Source organism: Halichoerus grypus, chromosome 2 (genome assembly GCF_964656455.1).
Source record: "Halichoerus grypus chromosome 2, mHalGry1.hap1.1, whole genome shotgun sequence".
Classification (NCBI taxonomy): Eukaryota; Metazoa; Chordata; class Mammalia; order Carnivora; family Phocidae; genus Halichoerus; species Halichoerus grypus.
Genome location: NC_135713.1, coordinates 161,644,518 through 161,666,429, shown reverse-complemented (window position 1 = coordinate 161,666,429; position 21,912 = coordinate 161,644,518). Strand labels below are relative to the sequence as shown.

Below are 21,912 nucleotides of genomic sequence, written 5' to 3'. Positions count from 1 at the left end.
TCTGACGGGAAGGTTAAGAACAGCAGGAGGAACCCCAGGGCTGGGACACGCGCCTGGCCAAGGGGACACTGACATGGGCCCAGGGCCGCACAGCACGGCTCCTTTTGTTAACGTGCCTGGGGCTCACGCTCATGCGGGATCCACAGTCCAGCATCCTCTGGCTAAGGGGCTGTGGCTAAGGGGCTATAGCCCAGTGGCTTGGGGGAAATGGGTTTGCTTTAGGAAGACTTTTAGGAAAATCCCAAATATTTTAAACCTAGTCAGTTTGGTTTTATTTATTCTTCTACAGCCCCAAATCACTTATAACCAAATATGGTTTAGGGTTGATTGTAAACTTGGTTTGGGCTTTTTCCCTAAACATGAAAAACATTCTGTTTAGCAAAAGTAGAACCTGTTCTTTGGTTTATGGTTTTCTTATTAAAGATTCTATTTTCTATTTGAGGTTGAGCCGTAGCTGTTATAACTTCACTGTTAATGATTTAGGCCTTGTGCCCATGCTGTGACAGTCTGTGAAAAACCTCTCGCTCCCTTCTGGAAAGCCGTGCTGCAGTGTGGCCACCCCGTCAGGATAGAGTACGTGTCTGAGTCCCTGTGGGGGAATAAAAATGCACGGGATTCTGGACCAAAGGGCAGAAAATCAGTGAAAAGACCTTTATCAAAAGGGCCTTTGCGGGGAGTGTGCTGGGAAAAGCTTTTATGCCGGCCAGGAAAGAGCTAAGGCAAAGGTAGAAAGTGAGGTAAACTGTCAGGCACGCCCACGAAGGTCTGACTGGGCCCCCAGGGCAGCCTCAGACTCTCAGAGGTGCCAGGCCCCAGACAGGAGTGGTAAGAAGCCCAGGAATGGGGGTTTTCCAGATGTCTTTGAGTCCACATTTGGCTTGGCCGAGTTTCCAGGGTGTCGGTGGGCAGGCACAGTCCCGCTGGTGTGTGTAGAAAGACGGGGACCTTGCAGAGTCCTTAGGGACACGTTGTGACGCCAAGCAAGGCTGGACCTGTTCACGATGTCAGCGGGCACTCACCCTCAGATGTGTGCTGTCCTTTTCCCTGACTGTATTTGGAGATCCCCCACCACTGCCGCTGCCACCACCACCACGGGGAGACCGGGGAACGAAGTTGCCCAGAAACCAAACCTGTCATTGGTGCTCTTTGTTATGGGATCTGACATGTACTGTTTTCTGTCCTTTATCGATGTTCTGTGTCTGTATCCTGCCTCACTCAAAAGGATAGAAAGTTTGGGCACCCAAAAAGTCAAGGCAAGCTCATTGCTTAAAAGCATCATGGCTTTTCTGGTATTGAGACCAGAGCAAACCTTTCTCCACAGGGTTCTCATGGAGGCCCCTGTCTGGTAGTCTGAGTATGGGGTCACACCGGCGCTTGGTGGAGAGACCGGCCGTGTGGGAGGAATGAGCCACGGTGCACCCCAAGGACCCTTCTCTGGGTGCGCAGGGTCAGTGTGGGGGTTCCGTTCTTCCTGCCCATACAGCTCTAGCGTACAGCAGTATGTGGTCCTGGGCGCACAGCCTTGGGTCCCCCTCGTCGCCCTGCTCCCCAGCTATAGTCCTGAGCACAGCAGGACTCTCAGTACCCACGGGCAGGACGTTCACTGTCCCTTGGAAGTCCTCAGCTAGAACAAAGCGGTGTGGCACGTGACAGGCCTGCCCGTGGGCCTGGCACTTAGGAGTGGGGCCTCCCGCATCATGGCCATGCGTGCCCAGCACCTGTCCGAGACCGACTGCCTGAAGCACTTGGCAGAAGACCCGAGAGCATCTGAGGCAATTATGTGCATTAAGGGAATTTCAGCTTCAGAATGGGACGTGGATTTGCCCCCATCCTCCGACCGACTGGGTAGCAAGCTTCAGCAGTGACCCTAACCACTGCTTATGTTGAGGTTCATCTGGACCAGTGGGTTTCAGAAAGGTTAGCCATAGAACCCTTTATTTAAAACAGCAACAACAACTTTATTCATTTACACACATACAGCTCCATGGTAGAGAAAGCAAGCAGAGCTATTCTGGGACTGGGGGGGACACTAGGACCCACCCGTCTTCCCTCAAACCTTGCAGGCAGCCGGGTCCCACAACACATGCTCTGAAGCATCAGGCTGGGCTCTCCAGGCCCGCAGGACCAGCACGGTGCTCTGATTTGGGGCTAAAAGTGGTGTAGTCGTCTGGAGCCTGTACCTTCGTGAGCTCCAGCACGTGCCGGCCAGCCCCGGGAATTGGCAGTGGTGTTGAGACTTAACACAAAGATCCCATGGCCACTGAGGAACCAGCCCCATCCCAGCCAGTGCTGGAGTATCCTCAGCCATGCCCCGAAGTGATCTTCCGTTCCTCACTGAGAAATTAGATCTTTGGGGAAAGCCTCCAAGAGTAAAGCGGGACATATTTTCTCCCCCTGTTAGGAAAGCGTCACATCCTCGAACCCGCAGATTTAAACTTCGCCCGAGGTCACACATGAGGAGAGTATTGGTTTCACGTTCTGAAAATCTTAGTGACTACGTTGACGTGTTCCCAGGTCCCCAGTCACAGCAAACCCCCCCTCGAGCTGCTGCTCAGGGAGCGCCAGGAGCGGGCCCCCGGCCGCAAGCTGCGCAGCCCTCCTCCCAGTGCTCAGCGTCATGGTCACCGAGGAGCCAGAGGTGGACAGGCCCCCCCGGGAGGAGGACATGGATGGGCGCATTTCTAGTTCTTGGCACAGCTTTTGCCCCTGGCTGAATCGATCTGATCGCTGCTTGTCTAAAGAGCCCTAAGCTCAGAGTTCAGCTGCTTACACACATGGTCTGTTTCTCTGGTTTTTTCCTTTTTCATCCAGATAACACCGTTTCACAGGGGACGTCTCTCTCCTTAGCATGCCCCACTAATCTCTCGAGGAGCCCTTCCTGCCCCGCCCCACACCCCGGCCCCCGCACCGCCACCTGACTGCAGCCGCGCCCACGGCGCCGGGCCCGGTGGTTAACGGTCTCTTTCCTTCTCTCCTGCTCTCCTCTCCACCCAGAGTCTGAAGGAAGGCCTGACGGTGCAAGAACGCTTGAAGCTCTTTGAATCCAGGGACTTGAAGAAAGACTAGCCGTGTCCCGTTCCACTTGAACACACACCGCTCCCAGCCTGCGGCAGCGCTGCCCTATACCTTTATTTTTTATTATTATTGTTGTTGTTGTTACTGTTGTCATTAACTGTGGGTATGGATGCATGAGAGACTGGTTTATGGGTTGTTCACACCGTTCTCTGCTGTGTTGATTCCAGCTTCCTGTGTCTCTGTCAAAGCTTTTCTTTTTCCTTGGTATTCTCAAATTAGGCAAGCAGCGGGGGCCAGGAGGGCTGTCCGCTCCCGGCCGGGGTCTGCGCAGAGCCCCCGCCCGCCGCAGTCCACCGCACTCACTGTCAGTATTAAGGCCCAGCAGCCTGTCGCTAAGCTAGCTCGTCCCGCCGAGTGCACTGTGAGGAGTCAGGGCCCGGGCGGCTCTCGCTGTGCTGCGTGTGGGCCCCGCGGGGAGAGAACAGGGCGTCAGGTGGCCGCGGGAGGAGCAGGTTGGGGGGCGTGGTCCGCAACCTCCATTCACCACCTCTGGCTTGGGAGAAGGACAGCACTTTGTACTTGTCCCACTCCTTCAGCTTAGAGCCACACCCAGGTCATCGTGGGGAACCTTTCACAACCTGGAAAATGTCGAAAGCAGCCATTCCTATTTTTGTTTGTTTTTTTATTAAATCTTGCACAAAACCCCGGCCCCTCTCATTCCTTCCTACGCTCGTTCCTTTCTTGGTCACTAGCAGCCCTGGTCTTTTCGTAAAGACTTAGAGTGTTGACCTGCAGCCTGGGGTTTCAGACTGAGCACATCATGATGAATTCCCTTGGGTAGTCAGTCCTTCAAAGGGAAAGTCTGTTCGTGTCTTGAACCTTTCTGAAAGCAACCTGCACATTCCTTTTGAGAAGGCTGAGGGAAGACCCCTGTGTGAAGTCAAGAAAGTACAGAGGATGTTGGAGTCAGATGAAAACTGCCATTATATGTTTTTAACTCTAACCTGAAAAGTGCTCTTGCAGCATTCAGAGAGCCCAGAGTAAACCTATACTAACAAAGTTGCTTTTTCTACCCGTCAGAGTAAGACCTTTTAACTGTCCGGAAACACTGCAGTAGTTCTCGAGGATCTCCTGCCCTGGGGTTTGTGTCACGGCCCTGGGAAGACCATCAGTCGTGTTGAGATGTGCAGCCCAGGCAAGTGGCAGCCGTGTTGTGGCCCTCGGGGCAGGCGGGGAGCGTCGCCAAGGAGGGTGCGGGGGGACCTGTTTTGATCTCACTGTGTCAGCGCTTCCGTTAGGTCGGCAGGCCCTGGGCACATGGGTACTTGGGGGTGAAAATGGAGAAGTCACCGTACTCAGTCTCTAGATTCAGTTAAGACCAGGGTCATCCGCGGAAAGCCCTGGAAGGGCCTGGGGCGTGCGGCCTTGTCACTGGAATAAACTCGGAGTTCTCCACGGGCATTGAGCCTTTCCCTCACCAGCTTCCAGACTCTCACCCCACACCTGTCACTCCTTTGCTGCTATTCTTCCATGTTGTCCAAGGCAAGAGAATGTTAGGTCTGGTTTTTTAGTTCTGCTTCTCAGACACCGCTCCTCGCACCACCCCTTGTAGATTGGTAATGTTTTTAGAAAGGACCATGATTTTGTGTGTGTGCCGCTCAGAATGGGAGCGTAGAGAAGGAATGCACGGGCCCTGGGGCCTGTTCTCTAGACCACTGTTCAGCATGTTTGTTCTCCACGGCGGACAGCAACATGCTGTCCAGCAGGATCTGGCCTCTGCTCAGGCTGTCTCGGCACCGTGACCTCACGTCACCCCTTGGAGAAGTCCCCGCATCTAGTGCAGTTTCCTCTGTGGTGGCCCCTGCTGCCTTGGGGACTCCGGCCCTCCCGCCTTCCTGGCAGGGTCCCTGCGCGGAGTCAGACTGTGGCCAGGGGGTGAAATCTGCGGCGCTTTGAATAGGTCGAAGAGCACCTTACCTACTTGTCATTGTTTCCCCTGGAGGTCAGACGTCCGGAATTGTGGGAGCAGGAGTTGAGGGCGGCCTGTGGAGGTCGAAGGCAGAGACAGGGAAACACCTCCTACTCGCCGCAGAGACAGCTGACAGTCCTGGGGCGGCTGCCGTCTGGGGGTCACCGGGAAGGGGACTAGAAATGGGGGCACTCTGGCTCCTCTCCAGCAAAAGGCTGATCCTGCTGCAGCCCCCAGAAAAAGCCCCAAGCGTCGCAGGGTCATGACTGCTGAGGAGCCTGTCCTCTGGCTGGAGGGAGCAGGCAGAACAGAGCAAAGAGGGGCTTCGCTGAGCTCCTGGGTGTCGCACCCCAGCCCCCGCTGCGCTCCCCGGGGACAAATTTAGCCACCAGGTTCCCGAGAGAAGAGAGTAAAATTGTGGAGGTGGACTGGGTTTCTGTGCTGGTAGAGAAGGGTCCTTCGGGGGCTGCAGATGGGGTCGTGTAGGTGATCATCAACTTGGGGCGCCCCCCACCGCTCCCGGTGCCAACCACGCGGCAGGAGCGTCCCCACTGCCTGGGGGCGGGGGGACATGAGAACACGGATAGAGTCTTCACAGCTGTGTTTCCCTCCCTGAGCACTAGCTCATCTGTAGCCCTCTAGCCCCTGCAAGTGAGCCCCGCCAGGCACGTGAAGGGGTAAGGACACGGCTGGACGGGTGTCGTGAGCGCAGCCGCGCACAGAAGAGCCGCCCTCCGCTGCTCAGGCTCGTTGGGCGGTGTGCGCTGCCGGCGCCTGCGGGGCTTGAAGGCTGCCGTTCCGGGGGCACTGGCTGGCTGCAGCCTCCCTGTCGGCGCTGTGGCAGACGGAGCACTTTGCCGTTGGAAGTGGGAGCTTGCGCCTTCGGGCATCAAGATGGGTCTGAATATGAGGAAGGAAGTTAGGGCCAACCTGGGGCGACACGCGGAGGCCATGGTGGGAGGTGTGCGTTTGTCCGGAGCCACGATCAGAGGCCCCTCCGTAGGAATCCAGCAAGTGGAGAGGCCGAGGGAAGGCCCGGGCTCTGGCTCGTTAAGTGCAATCTGTCACTCATTCCCTGGCCCACAGCGAGCCATCGGGGGCCTCACAAGGGCCAGCCTGGGAAAGAGAGGGAATTGCGGTTTTTAACAAACGTAACTGTGACCCTGAGTCTGTCTAAAGGGGATTCTGACAGATAAGGCCAGGAGACAAGACTGATGGCATGAAAAACATCTTTAGAGATCTGTTTAATATTCTGGAACACTAACTGCTGGCCTGAGGATGGAACATGACCCTTTTTGTCACTGCTGCCTGATGCTCCCCTTGGCATGCCTGTTTTTAAACTCGTCCTGGGCATGAGGCCGCGCATCAGGCCACCCCTGCTGGGCTGGAGCTGAGGGCGCTCCCTGCGACCACTTCTCTCTGGCCATAAAATGACAGCTGTGCCAGGGTCCCCACCGGCTCGGTGGCTAACCCCCCAGGTCTATTCCCCACTCCGACAGGCCAGCAGGCAGTGAGTTTCTCTCCTTTAAAAGGTTCCTCCCTCCCACACTTGCTAGTAACTCCCCGGCTCAGGCCGGCCCCCGGCCCCTTCGGCTGAGTGGGCCTGCAGGCTCTCCCCCGCCTCGGTGCCTGCCTGCTGGCTTCACGCCTAGCCACGTACCGATTCTGGATTCTGCCGCTCAGGCCCTAAGTTCGGAGGCAGTTCTTCTCCAGGGACTCAAAGCTGTTTTCAGTTAGGGCGGAAAGAATGTAACCCATCAGCCTGTCCTCTTGAATGTAAGAGTATTTCTGAAAGGAAGTTTCCTCCTCATTGTCCTAAAGATTGGAATTTTTAACACTTTCCATTCTAGACACAATTTCAGAAAGCCAGAAAACTAAAACAGAACTCGGTGACCCCCTGTCATCACCAAGAAAGCCTGAAGGGGTGGGTGGGGGGAGTGTATTTTCAAAGGTTTTACAAAGGACAGGGAAGTATGTAGTCCTCCGCTTGAATCAGATACTGAAAGGAAAACAGCTTGGCATGCTAATTGGAAGCCTCACGTCTCCAGAAACTTCAATCATTTGTATTCCCTCCCACCCTGAACATTCTGAAATTGAGCTATGGCTGAGTTTTCTGTTAGGTAGCCATCTGCTCTGTCAACAGGTCTCACCCTCCACCCCGATGTGTCCCCACTGGGCGGAGTGTGGCGAGCGGGTCTCCGTGCCCGGCACTGCAGCCCTGCCCTTCACACGGGCTTGGGAACCGGCTGGTGCTGAAGCTTCTGGAAGTTCCAGTATTGGCACACTGCTTTTTTCCTCTTCCGTCCTAGGCCCCTCCGCCTCCACCCATTGTTGAGAGGGGAAGCCCTAGGCTCTAGCCCTAGCTTCTAGCCCCGCTACAGCACCGGCCTCTCGACCGGCGAGTGCGAAGGAGCACCAGCGGGTTGCCCACACGCTTCGCACGTGGGGCTTTCTCGGCTTTTCCCTGCCACCAGATCCCTTCAAGGTGTGAGCTCAGACGCTGCACATCTAATTCTGGGAAAGGTCTTTTTACCCACCTGAGATCAGGTCAAAAGCTAAAGTCCTTGGCTGTTCTCGGCACCGAGTAGGACACTGTGGACACGTCCCTTCTTCATGGCCACATCCGCCCGGTCCTCAGAGTGCTCTTAGGACACGGGGCCCCTTGTACTTGGGCTCGGTGCTGTGTGGTTGCACACCTGGACACACACTCTTAGCAAGCTCATGCTTTCCACAGTTGAAGACTTAAGAATGAGCCTGAAGTGAGTCTAGTAAACCCGCTGGTTTGGGGCCCTTTGCTGGGAAGCCATGACATGCAGGCAGGATGGAAATGAACAGTATCACTGTCCCCAAGGGCTGTCTGCTGGAAGAGACCCAGCCTCATTCTTGTGCCCTTTTGAGAACGAGTTTCAAGTATTCTTGTTTCTTTATAAAGGGAAGAGGGCTCCCTTCTCGAAGTGTTTCAACAGAAGATGCTCAGCAGAGTAGGGGGAACAGGTCAGCACCCCTGCCCCTGCGTAGAGAGCCAGGACCACCTGCTCAGACGCAGCCTGGGCCCTTGTCCTCCACGCGTCCACATGGGCTTTGGGAAGAGAAGCCACTGCGTGCTCTGTGTGGACGCCAGCCTCTCTGTATTGAAAAGCAGCCGTGTTTATTTTCTTTAAAAGAACCTGTACATTATCCAGAGTGAGCGGTGTAAATATTACTGGGAAGTTACCGCAGGGATTTTTTGTTTGTGACAAAGTTTGTGTTGGTTTAAAAAAATAAAATCCTACGCAGACCTCCCTTTGTAAGCTGGCGTGGACAGCTTTGGGTACAACCTTGAACTCCACCCAGCATTATAAGGAAATGTTTTTCATAACTGATGTGTCTCTTTAAAAGCTGTGGCCACTTCACGGGGGGGTTGTAAAGAGTGTATGACCGTGAGTACAGTCGGCTGCATCTATGCCCTGTGCCCGTCGCAAGAACACCGTGATGCTTGCCGCCAGACCCCCCAACCCTCCAGGGAGAGCAGCACAGGGAAGAGGGGCCGTCTTCCCCACACCCTGGCCAGGCTCATGGAAGACTTGGAGGGAGATGTCATTTCAAACACAGTTGTCGCAGGACCGGCCCGAACGGGTGACCTGTGAGCACTCGCCGGGGCAGGCGTCTGCATCTCAGCTCCTGGGTTCTATCGTGGGACAGTGTCGAGGGCGGCAACCTGGCCATGCGGTCACACCATCTCAGAACTGGACCATCCGGTCCTCAGGCTGAGCCAGGAGGGCGTGCAGGTCTCGAGGGGAAGGGACGCGGTCCGTGGGTGCTGGTCAGGGGTGGGGGGGGGAGGACGCAGTTGGAACGCCGCGAAGGAGCGGAGTTCTGGAAAGGCAGTGGTCGCCGGACACGGGGCACCTGTCACCTGTCCTGGGCCTCGGTTCTTTGCCCTTCAAAACTAGTAGCACACATTTCAGTTTTGTTTTATAGGAAGCTAGAAATAGATCATATAAAGAACACTAAAGTCATTATTGTGTCACGTTTCTATCACAAAACCAATTAAAGTGGATTTTAGGATTTACCTTTAGTATTAACGACTTATCTACTGATGTATTGTTAGGACTTAAAACCAGTTAAGTGATAAGAATTCATGTGGTTTTCCTAAGTAATATTTATAAAATGTAAAGTTTCTAAGTGACTCCTCAGCAACTGTAATTCTTAGTAAGTTTTCTCACTAGTAGATTCTTCTATCGGCATGAATGTCTCCGGTCGGCTCCGGGGGACACCGTGCCGGCCGCGGGGGGAGCGGACGCACGGACAGGGTGCATACCGTTTTCTGCTCTGACAAGTTGGGAAATAATCCACAGCAGAGACTTCTGCCACCGCGAATTCTCTCAGCCGTCCGGTGATACTCAAACCACAGGCTTGTATGAGTCTAACTGGTGTTTAATTTCTGTAATAACGCGAAGCGATAACGTTCACCAAACCCAAGTGCTGTGCGGAGGCAAGCAGAGGCTCGGGGAGTGCGAGCGGGTCCTGCAGGCCCACCTGCAGGTGCAGTGCGGCCCCGGGGGCGGGGGGCGGCTCCCCAACAGATGAGCCTGGCCGGCTGAGCCGCCCACCCTCTGTGACAAGTCACGATTGTGATGGTGTCATTGCAGCTGTTTTTTTAATTAACAGTTTCTGAACGACTGTTCACTATAGTTTGAAGTGTTACTTTGTCAGAATATTTATTCCTCTGTGTGACATGCTAGATTCCCGTGGATGTAGCTGATCATTTCTATTTTGTAAATATTACCTAACTTTACATAAACTATATCATAATAAACTATTTTTGCATCACCCTTTGCATGCCGTGAATGAGATTTTGTATAATGGAGAGACGTGCAAAATACGCATTTAGGTCAACATTGTCAAAATTCAGACACTGGTCAGTAGCCTAGAGACTTATACTGGAGTTTTTGTTTTTACTTTTTATAATCTGCTTATTTTTAAATAGTGTTTTCAGAGTTTGGGATTCGTTGTCAGCATTTTAAAATCAGGAGATTTCATATAAAAATCTATATTGCACATGTTCACATACAACACAGTATTTTACATCATGAATCAAATAAAGGGACATTGGCTCTGTTACAGAAACCTCCAGGGGAGGCCAAAAGCACGGGACGAAGTACTGAGGAGACAAAGGAGCTATATCACTGGCAATCAAGGAACCAGAATTCTCTCATCTCTGCGCCTTTATTATTATATTTATCTAAAGTGTTACTTTTTGTTTAGAAAAGAAAATACATCGTACCTCATGACCAAATACACACACACGTACACCCCAACCACAACCCAACATTTCACAAAACAACGCACCCTTACTACAATATGCTATGATGTCTACATTCTATTTAATTTTTTAAAATTCTGGTTGTGACCTACTGAGTAAATTTAAAATAAGAAACTGGAGTTTTCCAATACTGCCACAACCTTTGGAATGACATACGTGAAAATGTGTGGAAATCCAAAGTTTTATTCAAATAAACACAAAAATTAAAATCAGACTCTACCTATTGGAAATCAACTTATGGAATTCACAAAACTTAGAAAAAATAGAGTACAGACATATAAAGGATGCATACTTCCAGTGTGCTATTCTAATTGTTTGTTTAAGGATGTTTCAATAATTTCTTGTCTGTTAAGAAAATTCTAGCCACTGGTCTGATGTAATGGTATTGTAATAGCTTGAACACACTTCTTTTTAAGCTATGTCAGTGCAGTTTTGAACATCAGTTGGCATTTGGAAAATCCAGCACCCTTTCATGATGAAAACACTCAGCAAACTAAGAATAGAAGGGAGCTTATTCAACGTGATAAAGAACATCTATTAAAAAAAAAGACAACTAACTTCATACTTAATATTAAAAAACTGGAAGCTTCCCCCCTAAGGTCAGCAACAAAACAAGGATATCTGTTGTCACCATGTCTATTCAACACTGTTCTGGAGATTCTAGCCACGCAAGGAAAAGGAAAAACATCCATATTGGAAAGGAAGAAGTAAAACTATTTGTAGATGATATGATCTTGTATATGGGAAATCCTAAGGAATCCACCCCAAAAAAATCTATTAAAACTGATACGAGTTCTGCAGTTTTGCAGGATACAAGATTCATATACAAAAATGAATTGTTTAACACCCTCCAGTTCCATCCACGTCATTGCAAATGGCAAGATTTCATTCCTTTTGATGGCTGCATAATATTCCATTGTATATATATACCACATCTAGTATTCTGCTGAGCAAAATAAGTCAATCAGAGAAAGACATGTATCATATGACCTCACTGATATGAGGAATTCTTAATCTCAGGAAACAAACTGAGGGTTGCTGGAGTGGTGGGGGGTGGGAGGGATGGGGTGGCTGGGTGATAGACACTGGGGGGGGTATGTGCTATGGTGAGCGCTGTGAATTGTGCAAGACTGTTGAATCACAGACCTGTACCTCTGAAACAAATAATACATTATACGTTAAAAAAAAAGAAGATAGCAGGAGGGGAAGAATGAAGGGGGGAAATCGGAGGGGGAGACGAACCATGAGAGACGATGGACTCTGAAAAACAAACTGAGGGTTCTAGAGGGGAGGGGGGTGGGAGGATGGGTTAGCCTGGTGATGGGTATTGAGGAGGGCACGTTCTGCATGGAGCACTGGGTGTTATGCACAAACAATGAATCATGGAACACTACATCAAAAACTAATGATGTGATGTATGGTGATTAACATAATAAAAAATGAATTGTATTTACTAACAATCTGAAACACATTAAGAAAACATTTCCCTTGCAATAATATCAAAAAGAATGAAATACTTGGGAATCAATTTTTTTTTTTTTTTTTTAAAGATTTTATTTATTTATTTGAGAGAGAGAGAGCACATGAGAGGGGGGAGGGTCAGAGGGAGAAGCAGACTCCCCGCCGAGCAGGGAGCCCGATGCGGGACTCGATCCCGGGACTCCAGGATCATGACCTGAGCCGAAGGCAGTCGCTTAACCAACTGAGCCACCCAGGCGCCCGGGAATCAATTTTTTAAAAGAAGTGTAAGACTTATCCATTGAAACTAAAAAGATTATTTAAAGAAGAGGAAGCCTACATTCATGGGCTGGAAAACACGGTATCATTAGAATGGGAATACTCCCCAACCTTGATCTACAGATTCAATGCGATACCTATCAAAACTCCAGCTGCTGGGGCACCTGGGTGGCTCAGTCGTTAAGCGTCTGCCTTTGGCTCAGGTCATGATCCCAGGGTCCTGGGATAGAGCACCACATCGGGCTCCCTGCTCGGTGGGGAGCCTGCTTCTCCTTCTCCCTCTGTCCACCACTCTGCGTACTTGTGCTCTCTCTCTGTCAAATAAATAAATAAAACCTTAAAAAAAAAAACCTCCAGCTGCTTTTGCAAAAGTTGATAGGCTGATTCTAAGATTCATATAGAAATGTAACAGGAAGGCGCCTGGGTGGCTCAGTCAAGCATCTGCCTTCAGCTCAGGTCATGATCCCAGGGTCCTGGGATCGAGCCCCACATCGGGCTCCCTGCTCAGTGGGGAGCCTCCTTCTCCCTCTCCCTCTGCCTGCCGCTCTGCCTACTTGGGTTCTCTCTCTAGCTCTCTGTCAAATACATAAATAAAATCTTTTAAAAAAGAAAAAGGTAACAGGACCCAGAATAGCCAAAACAATGTTGGAAAGAAGAACAAAGTCAAAGGACTTGCTTTCTGGGTTTCAAAACTTGCCACAAACGAAGATAGTGTGGTACTGGCAGAGGGACTGACCTATAGGTCAATGAACCATAATTAAGAATCCAGAAATAAGTGAATACATTTCTGTAATGAATCGATTTTTGACAAGGGTGCCAAAACCATTCAGTGGGGAAAGAAGGGTCTTTTCAACAAATGGTGCTGGGACAACTAGCTATTCACATGCAAAAGAATGCCGTTGAACCCCCTTCCTCACACCATACACAAAAAATTAACTCAAAATGGGTCACAGGCCTGACCCGAAAGCGGGCAGGCCCGATGGGGGTCAGCAATGAGAGCGAGCGACAGGAGAACACGGCACGCACAGCCACGCTGAGGCCTCCCCTTTCCACTCCAACTGCTGCGTTTCCTGCCACCACTGACCCCCGAGGATCATCTACCCTTGGGTACAGGTTAAAAAGCAAGTAGCAATTGGTCAGGCGAAGAACGGCATTGAAGCATTTCCAGCCAACAGGTGCTTTGGAGGATTTCGGTAAGGTTTTGAACATGACAGTGTTGAACTGAACTGCAAAACGAAATTTGCTGTCTACTTACCACCAAAGGCAGAAACCGGAAAATGCCCTGGTTTAACTCAAACAGAACCAAATTTTATATGAAAGTCTGGTTATCATCAAGCTGCTTCAGAACGTGGCCTTGTCGTCACTGTCCCAGGTATCAGCCCTCGTGGCTGCAATAAAGGAGAAGGTGAGGGCTGGGACTCTGGCACCGGTGCTGGGTTCCGTGGGGATGCCACCGAGGAGCCTTGGAAAACTAGCGACAGAACGTACTCTTCTGTTACTAAGGAGCTTCCCCAACTCATAAAGGCTAGTTTTCCGGTGGACCCCCAAAGGGTGTCTATTTTTGGCTACTCCATTGGAGGCCATGGAGCTCTCATTTGTGCTTGGAGGAATCCTGGAAAACATAAATCTGTGTCAGCATTTGCTCTAGTTTGCAACACAGTGCTCTGTCCTTGGGGCAAAAGATCAAAGTAAATGGAAGGCTTATGATGCGAGCCACCTTGTGGAGTCCTATCCAGTCCTATCCTATCCAGGTTCTCAGCTGGACAAACTAACGGATCAGGGAAAAGACCGGTTCCTTTCAGATGGGCAGTTACTACCTGATAACTTCATAGCTGTCTGTACAGAAAAGAAAGTCCCTGTTGTTTTTAATTACAAGAGGGTTATGATCACAGCTACTACTTCATTGCACGTCAGACATCCTGCAAAATTACGTGAATGCATGAAAAACTTCAGGTAAGAGAATTTCTTCAGGATTATAAAATTGTTATGAATAGATTTGCAGGGGAAAAGTATCTGAAAACATTGGATTGCACAGTGCTAAAAATGCACAGTTGAATCCTAATTGGATCACTTTCTGAATAAATCTATAAAACCTGAAAAAAATGGTTCACAGGCTGACACATAAGAGCTAAGAGTATAAGACTCAGAAAAAAACACAAGCAAATCTTTGTGACCCTGGGTTGAGTGATGGTGTCTGAGCTATTACACCAAAATACAAGCAGCAGGAGTAAGAACAGACCAATTAAACAATATCAAAATTACTAACACATAGCCGCACATAATACCCAAGAAAGTGAAAAGACCACCCAGAGAATGGGAGAAAGTCTTGCAAATCATATTCCTGATTTGAGTCCAAAATATAAAAAGAACTCTTATAATTCTTATAATTTGTATTAAGTTATAAGTCATAAGTTATCATAACTTCTAATTCAATGATAAAAAGGCAACCCAATTTAAAAAAAAAAAGGGCAGAAGACTTGAATAGACATTTCTCTGAAGACAATACATAAAAGACAAGTACATGAAGAGACGCTCGACATCCTTAGTCAGCAGGAAAACACAAGTCAAAACCACAATGAGACACCACCTCACACTCAGTAGGTTGGCGATCACCGCAAAAGTCAGTAGTAATTTTTTGTTGGCAAGGATGTAGAGAAGAAGGAACTCTCATAGTCTGCTGGTTGGAAGGTAAAATGGTGCAGTCACTTTGGAAAAGTCTGGCAGTTTCTCAATAGAGTTCTAGGACCCAAAAATTCTACTTCTAGGTGTATACTCAAGAGAAATGAAAACATACGTCCACACGAACACTTACATGTGAATGTTTACACCATCATCATGTGTAATGGTGGACACAACCAAAATGTCCATCAATTGATGAATAGGTTCAAAACATGTGATCTATCCACACGACAATACTATTCAGCTACAGAAAGTGAATAGTGACACATGCTACAACAGGAACAGCCCTCAGAAACATGCTTGGGGCGCCTGGGTGGCACAGTCGTTAAACATCTGCCTTCGGCTCAGGTCATAATCCCAGGGTCCTGGGATCGAGCCCCGCGTCAGGCTCCCTGCTCCGCAGGAAGCTTGCTTCTCCCTCTGCCCCTGCCTGGCGCTCCCCCTGCTTGTGCTCTCACTCTGTCAAATTAAATCTTAAAAAAAAAAAAAAATGATGCTAAATAAAAGAAGGCAGGTACAAAATGCCACATACTGAAGGATTCCATGTATATGAAATGTGCACAGCAGGAAAATCCAGAGAGACAGGAAGTAAACCGGTGGTTGCCAGGGGCTGGGAGTGGGAGGGCACGGAGGTACTGCTCTTGGGACAAGGTTTCTTTCTGGGGTGATGAAATGCTCTCAAATCAGAGTGGTGCATACTTTACAAGGGTGAATCTTGGGATACGTGAATCCGAATGAAGTCTTTTAAGAAAGCAATCAGTTGTTTTTTTAAAAAACAATTCAAAAGAACCAGGACATGCTTTAAATTACAATAAAGGTGCACTGCTTGAAGAAGCGCTCTTGCTCTGGGGGGGTGGGGGTGGGTGGGATTTGACACTTGCAGGCAGCCGGTGACAGCCTCGGCTACTGCCACGACAAGGGTTTTTAATCACAAGGGTCCCAACAGGAAGTTTTATCTTACTGCGATTCTTTTCCAACCGATTGACTATTATGTGAAACTCATGAGATTTAATCTCCTGCTGCTAAGATAACGAAGATAACAATATAAATAAAACCATTAAAATAAAACGGTTACGAGAGGAGATCATTTTGGAACTCTGAAACCATTCGCGCAGGTGGCCGGGCCAGGTGACCTTCTCGGCGCCAGGCTGCGCCGGGGCCCGTGTGCCAACCGTCACGGGGCGGAGAGGAAAACACCGGAGACCCTGCCCCCGGCAGCAGGGACACGCTGGGAGACACTTCTTGGTTCCGTGTGTGTTTGCTCAGGGAAAGCGTGCACACAGTAGTCCCCCCCCGCCCCGCCCGGGGGGAAATCGCAGGGGTGAGCACACCGCAGTGTGATGGGCCAGCCCCGCGCTGCAAAACCACCTTCGGCATCTTTGGAAAACACCTCACAAGGTCCCCCAGTGACACGTCCGGGTCTCGCTCCTGTGGGCGGCGCCCAATCTGACCAACGGCTTCTAAACAGTTCTATGTCGTCCGCTCCCCCAAAAATGTTCTTTAATAAACAGCACCTACTATTTGAATGAGCAAAAGGCAAAGAGACACAGTACCACCATTCCAGAACAGGAACGTGTTTATTTAAACGGGCCAGAAGCCCAGGACCAGCCGGCCCCATCGGCCAGGACACATCCTACCACTTGTCATGCTTTCCCTTCAGAACACGCACTGCTGGAACACACAGGTGAGAAAACACCTTTAGTGGGAAAGCAGTTCTTACTTCCAATCTATACGTTATACTTCATAGCTTCAATTAAATCAGAAAAATTAACTTGAGGTTACTTGCCTAACACAGTAAGTCGAAGGTAACTTTAAACGGGAAAAACATGCAGCACCGGAGGCCCCCTGCGGGCGGCTCGTGGGCGTGACGGACGTCAGGACAAGTCACACGGCATATGACACACACAAACATGACACGATGGCAGAGCCATCGTTCGGAGGTCACTTGAGCTATCGACATATGAAAAACCAATGTGCAGCACCTCACAGATGGACGTCAGATAGCTCGTTACCGGGGAAAGCAAACCCCAGAGGCGACCGTGAGAGCAGACCCTGAGCTGCCACAGCCCGAAACCGGCCGCCCTCCTGCTTTCCTCCCCGGATGGTCACGTAACTCAGGGCGGACTACGCTGAGCCAAAACTGCCAATGAGCCAAGTTCATGGGTAGTACAGGGAAGGGCACTTCTAAGCGCACAGAATCATCCTGAATGGGAGAATGTTGACAACGAAAGGCATAACGGAGGGAAACAGAGGCAGCTTCTGGCCGCTTACAGTCCTTGCGGACAGACCTTGCACTTGACCGCAATGAACACAGAGGGGAAGCGGCGGAGGATGAACATCTTCACGTGTATTTGTCGTAAAGGGTCATCGTGCAAGGGGACCTGGGTCAGAGCATCACCTGCCCGCTTCGGGGGCCAGCGATGCTCACGAGGGGGCCTGGAAGACAGCTCCCCACTCCCGCCGTGCCCAGCGCCCCTCTCTCCTCCTGCCCTTTCAGACTCCAACCCGCCAGTCGGCGCCCGAGGAGCTGGTCAGAGCGACACGAGGGGCCTGCGGCCTTGGCCAACACCAGGGGCCAGCGGTGCTGATGGGAGCGGCCGGGCCTCGGGGAAAGGCGGCAAGCGCTCGGAGCCCCTGCCGGGGGGAGGGGGGGGGAGCTGATGGGAGTCGGCCAAAGCAAGAGACTCTTCTAGAATCAGGCTGGGGGATCAGCTTGCATGCCCGGCGGGGCCTGTGCCAGGAAACAAGCTGGCCCGACACAGCTGCTCGGTGCTGCGGGGACGTTCGCTGTCGTGCGGCGCCGAGCGAGAACAGAGGGCGCGCGGCCGTTGTCTGGGGTTTCTCTCGCGGTGCCCGTGGCCCAGGCCGCTCTGAGCCCCGCTCTTCATAGCTTTGGGTCTGCTTTCGACTCCGGGGACCAAAAGTCGTGATAGCGGACAGCATCTCCCTCCCGCTCCACAGATGGAGGAGAGCGCCCACCTCAGTGACTCTGCTTCTTCTGTGGGAAAAAGGTGTACTTCGTAGGATTGAACTCTTCCCAAATACGCTCAAATTCTTCCAGAAAAAGCCTCACGTACTCCTCGTCCTCCATAATCAAAACGTTTTCTCTGTTGTTCTGAATGGCTTGCGTGGTCCAGTTGAGGGAGCCGGTGATCAGCACCTTCTTGTCCACGATGGCAAACTTGTGGTGCATGTAGCCGAGGTCCTGGTCGTGCCGCACCTGGATGCCTGTGGGAAGGGCGAGTCGGCCTTGAGCACCGCGCGAGCTCCCGCGGCCCACGAGCAGCGACGCCTCGATTGTTTCTGATTCGGTAGGAAACGGGACGCCTGTCGCCCTCGGGCAGGGGCTGGGGGCAGCGGCGGATGGGGACCAGCCGCCACCGGCGCAGGGGACGGGACGGGGGGACAGAGACAAGCAGACACCGGTGTCACGCAAGTCGCCTTCCCGCGGAGACAGCCCTGCCCGCACCCAGCTCTGCCACCTGGGGGAGGTGTGCCCACGCACACTGCTCGAGGACAACCCCGCCACCACGGTCCTGCTAGTGCCGCTGGGAGGAGCGGCCATGAACCCGGCCGGGGTCTCCCCACCTGCGAGCTCCCGCTCTGCCCACCCCGGCACTGGAACAGCCCTGGAAACCTGGGAACACCGTGCACGCCAGGACTGCACCCCGCTGCCTACGGGGGGGGGGGGGGGGATGAGCCTGAAGCAGGAAGACCACAGGAGCCAGGCCCTGGGTGCTTCGGGTGAGGGAGTTCGGCGTCACCGGAACTCAGCCGGGGGGGGAGGGGCAAGGTCGGGCCTGGTCCACCCCCCCCACCCCCCCACCCCCGTGTGCCTGGAGCCTACCTGCGGAAGCACAAAGAGCCCTGACTGCTACGAAAACGAATTCTCCCTTGCCCTGCCCCTTTGGTTCACCGAAGAGCCTGTAATGGCTGCCTTTTGTTTTCCTGTCTCTCTCCTACTGTTTCCAAACTCCCCTAGGACAGGACCTGTCTGTCCGTCCCCCTCCGCATCAGCCCTGGGTTCATGCCTACCTCCCTGATGAGCCATCCGCTCAGCGAACAAGACCACTGCAGATGGGACTTAAAAGAACAGTTTAAAACAGGCTGCTTTGCAACACGGTCACCACACTTCACAAATAAAAAAACGGGATGTCCAAAGTGGGATGGGATTTCAGATAAACAAATAATTCTTGAAAATAAGTATGTCCCATATTTGGGACATACACCAAAAATTATTCGTGGCTTATCTGAACTTCAAATTTACCTGGGGATTTTGCCCAGCAACCCTGCCTTGAAACCCTCCTATCCCAGGGGACCCGGACGCCACTTCGTACTTCTCACACCCTCCAACCAGCCCACCAGCAAATCCTGTCAGCTGTACCTTCAAAACAGATCTTAATCTGACCATCTGTGGGGCACCTGGGTGGCTCAGTCGGTCAAGTGTCTGACTCCTGATTTCGGCTCAGGCCACGATCTCAGGGTTGTGGGATCGAGCCTGCACCCGGCTCCAGACTTAACATCCCCCCCCCTTCCTCACCTTCTGCCCCTCCCCCCAAAAATCTGACCATTTCTGCCCGCCTCCAACATTACCACAGCCTCTCCCATCCAGCAGAACACACCGCTACACTGAAGTTGAGGAGGAAATACAGAACTCATAGGTAAGCCCAGGATCTGAATTTAGACCCTCTTCAAAATCATTCCTACTTCCCGCTTCATCTGTCCCCACCCCAGGGGGAGAAAAAGGCCAGCCAGAGGTTTGGGTCTTCCCTGTTTTGTGCAGCTCGAGGGACAAATTAACGTTCACCAACTAAACATTTTAGCTGCACTTTTTAGTATATTATTCTTATTCACTTCAAAAGCCCCAGCATGAAATTCACTGGTGCCCTTAAGGTGAAATGCCTTTTTCCTCCTTTAGCCCCTCGGTGGGTTAGCCCCATCTTCGCCATCTTGGGGCTCCTCCTCCCATGCACACAGTCACTGAGAGTCTGCGAGCCGGTGGGCTTGCAGACTTGTTTTTCGCATTCACCCTTCATCTCCTCAGGGCCGTCTGGCTAGGCCACTGTCATTTCAGTCTGCAGTAGTCAAAAACTCAGCTGCCCGGGCTACACCCTCCGTTCTACCCGCCCTAGGCCTTCCCCACAGTGTCCCAAGGCCAACACGGGTCATGAGAATGTGGGGAATCAAAGGAGCTCGGTCGCTTCCCCGCTGTCACTGGGCAGGCCCCCAGCCTCCGAGAATTCCCCCAGATCTTCCTCCACTGGCTGGGGGACACACAGGCTGCTCACGCCCCGGGGCTCACACTCACACACCCACAGCACAGAAGCGCACCCACCGGGGGAGGGCAGGTGCTCTCTACAGATGGCCCTGGAGTCTCTGCAGGGTAAAACTATCCTGCCCTCACAAGGCCACCGCAGGACATACATGGGGTCACGCCCATCCTCAGACCCCTGTAGGATCCGCCTTTGACATTCCCCCCTGGGTGAGATCACGCGCCAGGTGGGGTGTGAGCCCCAGGGCGCTCCGCGGACCTGAGCTTCAAGCCTGGGCTCCCGGCCTCTGCGGCCTGGCCTACCTGCCTTTCGGAGCAGGCCGATCTGCGAGCCGTTGAGAGCCATGTAGTCGCAGTCGGTGATGACCCGGATGCGCACCCCGCGCTGGTGCAGGAGCTGCACCGCACGGCCCAGCTGCGGGCTGGAGAAGGCAAAGAGGCAGAGCTCGAGGCTGGCGCGGGCGGCCAACAGGGCGCTCAGCAGGCGGCTGAGCGAGCTCTCGCCGTGGGGGAGGCTGCACGGGCAGCCCGCTGGGGGTCCCGACGGCCCCTCACCCGGGGCCTGCAGTAGGGCCTCGGTGCAGGTCACCTGCGACGGGAAGAAGAGCACCTCGCGCCGCGGCGGCCTCCGCCGCTGTTGCCAGCGCCCGGCCCGCAGCCAGTGCAGCACGGAGGGCAGCGCCTCCAGGGCCAGCGCGAGACCCAAGGTTGCCACGGCCGCCACCTGCCACCGTAACCACTCCATGCCGCCTCGGCCCCGCCGACGACCCGCCGCCTCGCCGCCCACCGCACCTGCGCTCCCGCGGCCACGTACACCCGCCGCCCCCCACCAACCGCTGCCCAACGCGCCTGCGCCCCGGCCGGCCACGTGCGTTCGACCCCCTCCACACACCGCTCACCACGCCTGCGCGCCCCGAGCCCTGTAGAGCCGCCCCCCCCCCGCCCACCGCGCCTGCGCACCCGCCAGCGACGTGCGCCCGCCCTTCCCCCACCCCCCTCCTCGTACACCGCCCACCGCGCCTGCGCGCGCTTCCGGGATGCTCACCGCCGCTCTGCGCCCACGCGCCCCACGACCAGCGCCCCACTGCGTCTGCGTGCCCACTGGCCACGTGCACCCCGCCACCGCCGCGATGGCGCCCGCCAGCCGCGCAGCCCGCGACGGCCCAGGGCCTCCTCCTTTGGAGGGATGGTAGAGCAGAGCTGACCGTTTCACACCTTCCTTTTTGCTTTGGGTACGGCCAGGCAGGGCCGGGAGAAAGGCCTGGAAACACACTGAGAATGTCAGGTAAGGAACACTGGCCGGTGGCAGGGTTTGACCCCACAGTGTCAGAGACCGCGGCGTGAGTCCAGCATTAGGCCCCTTGTATTTCGACCACCTCTCCCAGTATCGGCTTGTTATTTGAAGATGCCTGTTCTGCTTTAGGCGTAAACATAGTGAAAACTGGGAAGTCCTTGGTCCTGTCTTGGCAAGCCCCAGACCCTCCGTGTCTCACTTGAGAGGGGCTCTTCCTTTTCACAGGGAGAGAAAAGAGAGAAGAAAGCGTAAGATTTTTTTCCTATTTTTTCTTTCCTGAATCTTGGTCAGGAATTTCCATGGTTCGTTTGAAGACTCTCTGTGGTCTTTGAAAGGAAATGGTAACTCCTCCACCGTCTCGTCCTTGTAACCGGGCTCCATGACTTCCCTGTTAAATACAGACCCCCACATGGGGGGCAAAGAAGGAGCTGATCTGAGTAACTGGAAAATCATGTTTTGACTGGGGACTAGAAAGCTAAACACAAAAGGAACTGCACATAAACACTGTACTCTAGTTGGTACATTTCTTTCCCAAGGGGGGAGCTGCCTACATGCCCCCTGGGGTTGAACAGATCGGTAAATCCTTGGCCGGTATTAGGAACTGGGGTTCTCTCTGTTGGATGGGGTAAGAGATAAGATCC

General features: G+C 52.6%; 2 protein-coding genes and 1 pseudogene across 10 annotated transcripts in view; 2 read left to right on the top strand and 1 right to left on the bottom strand.

Annotated features, from left to right (window-relative positions):
* MPRIP (myosin phosphatase Rho interacting protein) overlaps window positions 1–9,801 on the top strand; it is a 149,241-nt gene extending 139,440 nt beyond the window's left edge. For all 9 annotated transcript variants that reach the window (XM_078068015.1, XM_036073799.2, XM_036073800.2 and 6 more), the window contains one exon: window positions 2,995–9,801. In XM_078068015.1, the coding sequence (XP_077924141.1) occupies window positions 2,995–3,066 (72 nt within the window). In that variant the 3' untranslated portion in view covers window positions 3,067–9,801. The remainder of the gene's footprint in view (window positions 1–2,994) is intronic.
* A 3,204-nt stretch (window positions 9,802–13,005) lies between these two features.
* On the top strand, window positions 13,006–13,961 carry LOC118523952 (S-formylglutathione hydrolase pseudogene; annotated as a pseudogene).
* A 3,396-nt stretch (window positions 13,962–17,357) lies between these two features.
* PLD6 (phospholipase D family member 6) lies at window positions 17,358–20,722 on the bottom strand. Its single transcript, XM_036073819.2, has 2 exons — window positions 20,281–20,722; window positions 17,358–17,933 (listed from the first exon to the last, which is right to left on the bottom strand). Exons 1-2 carry the CDS (start codon window positions 20,720–20,722, stop codon window positions 17,686–17,688), a joined length of 690 nt encoding a protein of 229 aa, XP_035929712.1. The 3' UTR covers window positions 17,358–17,685.
* Window positions 20,723–21,912: the final 1,190 nt, after the last annotated feature.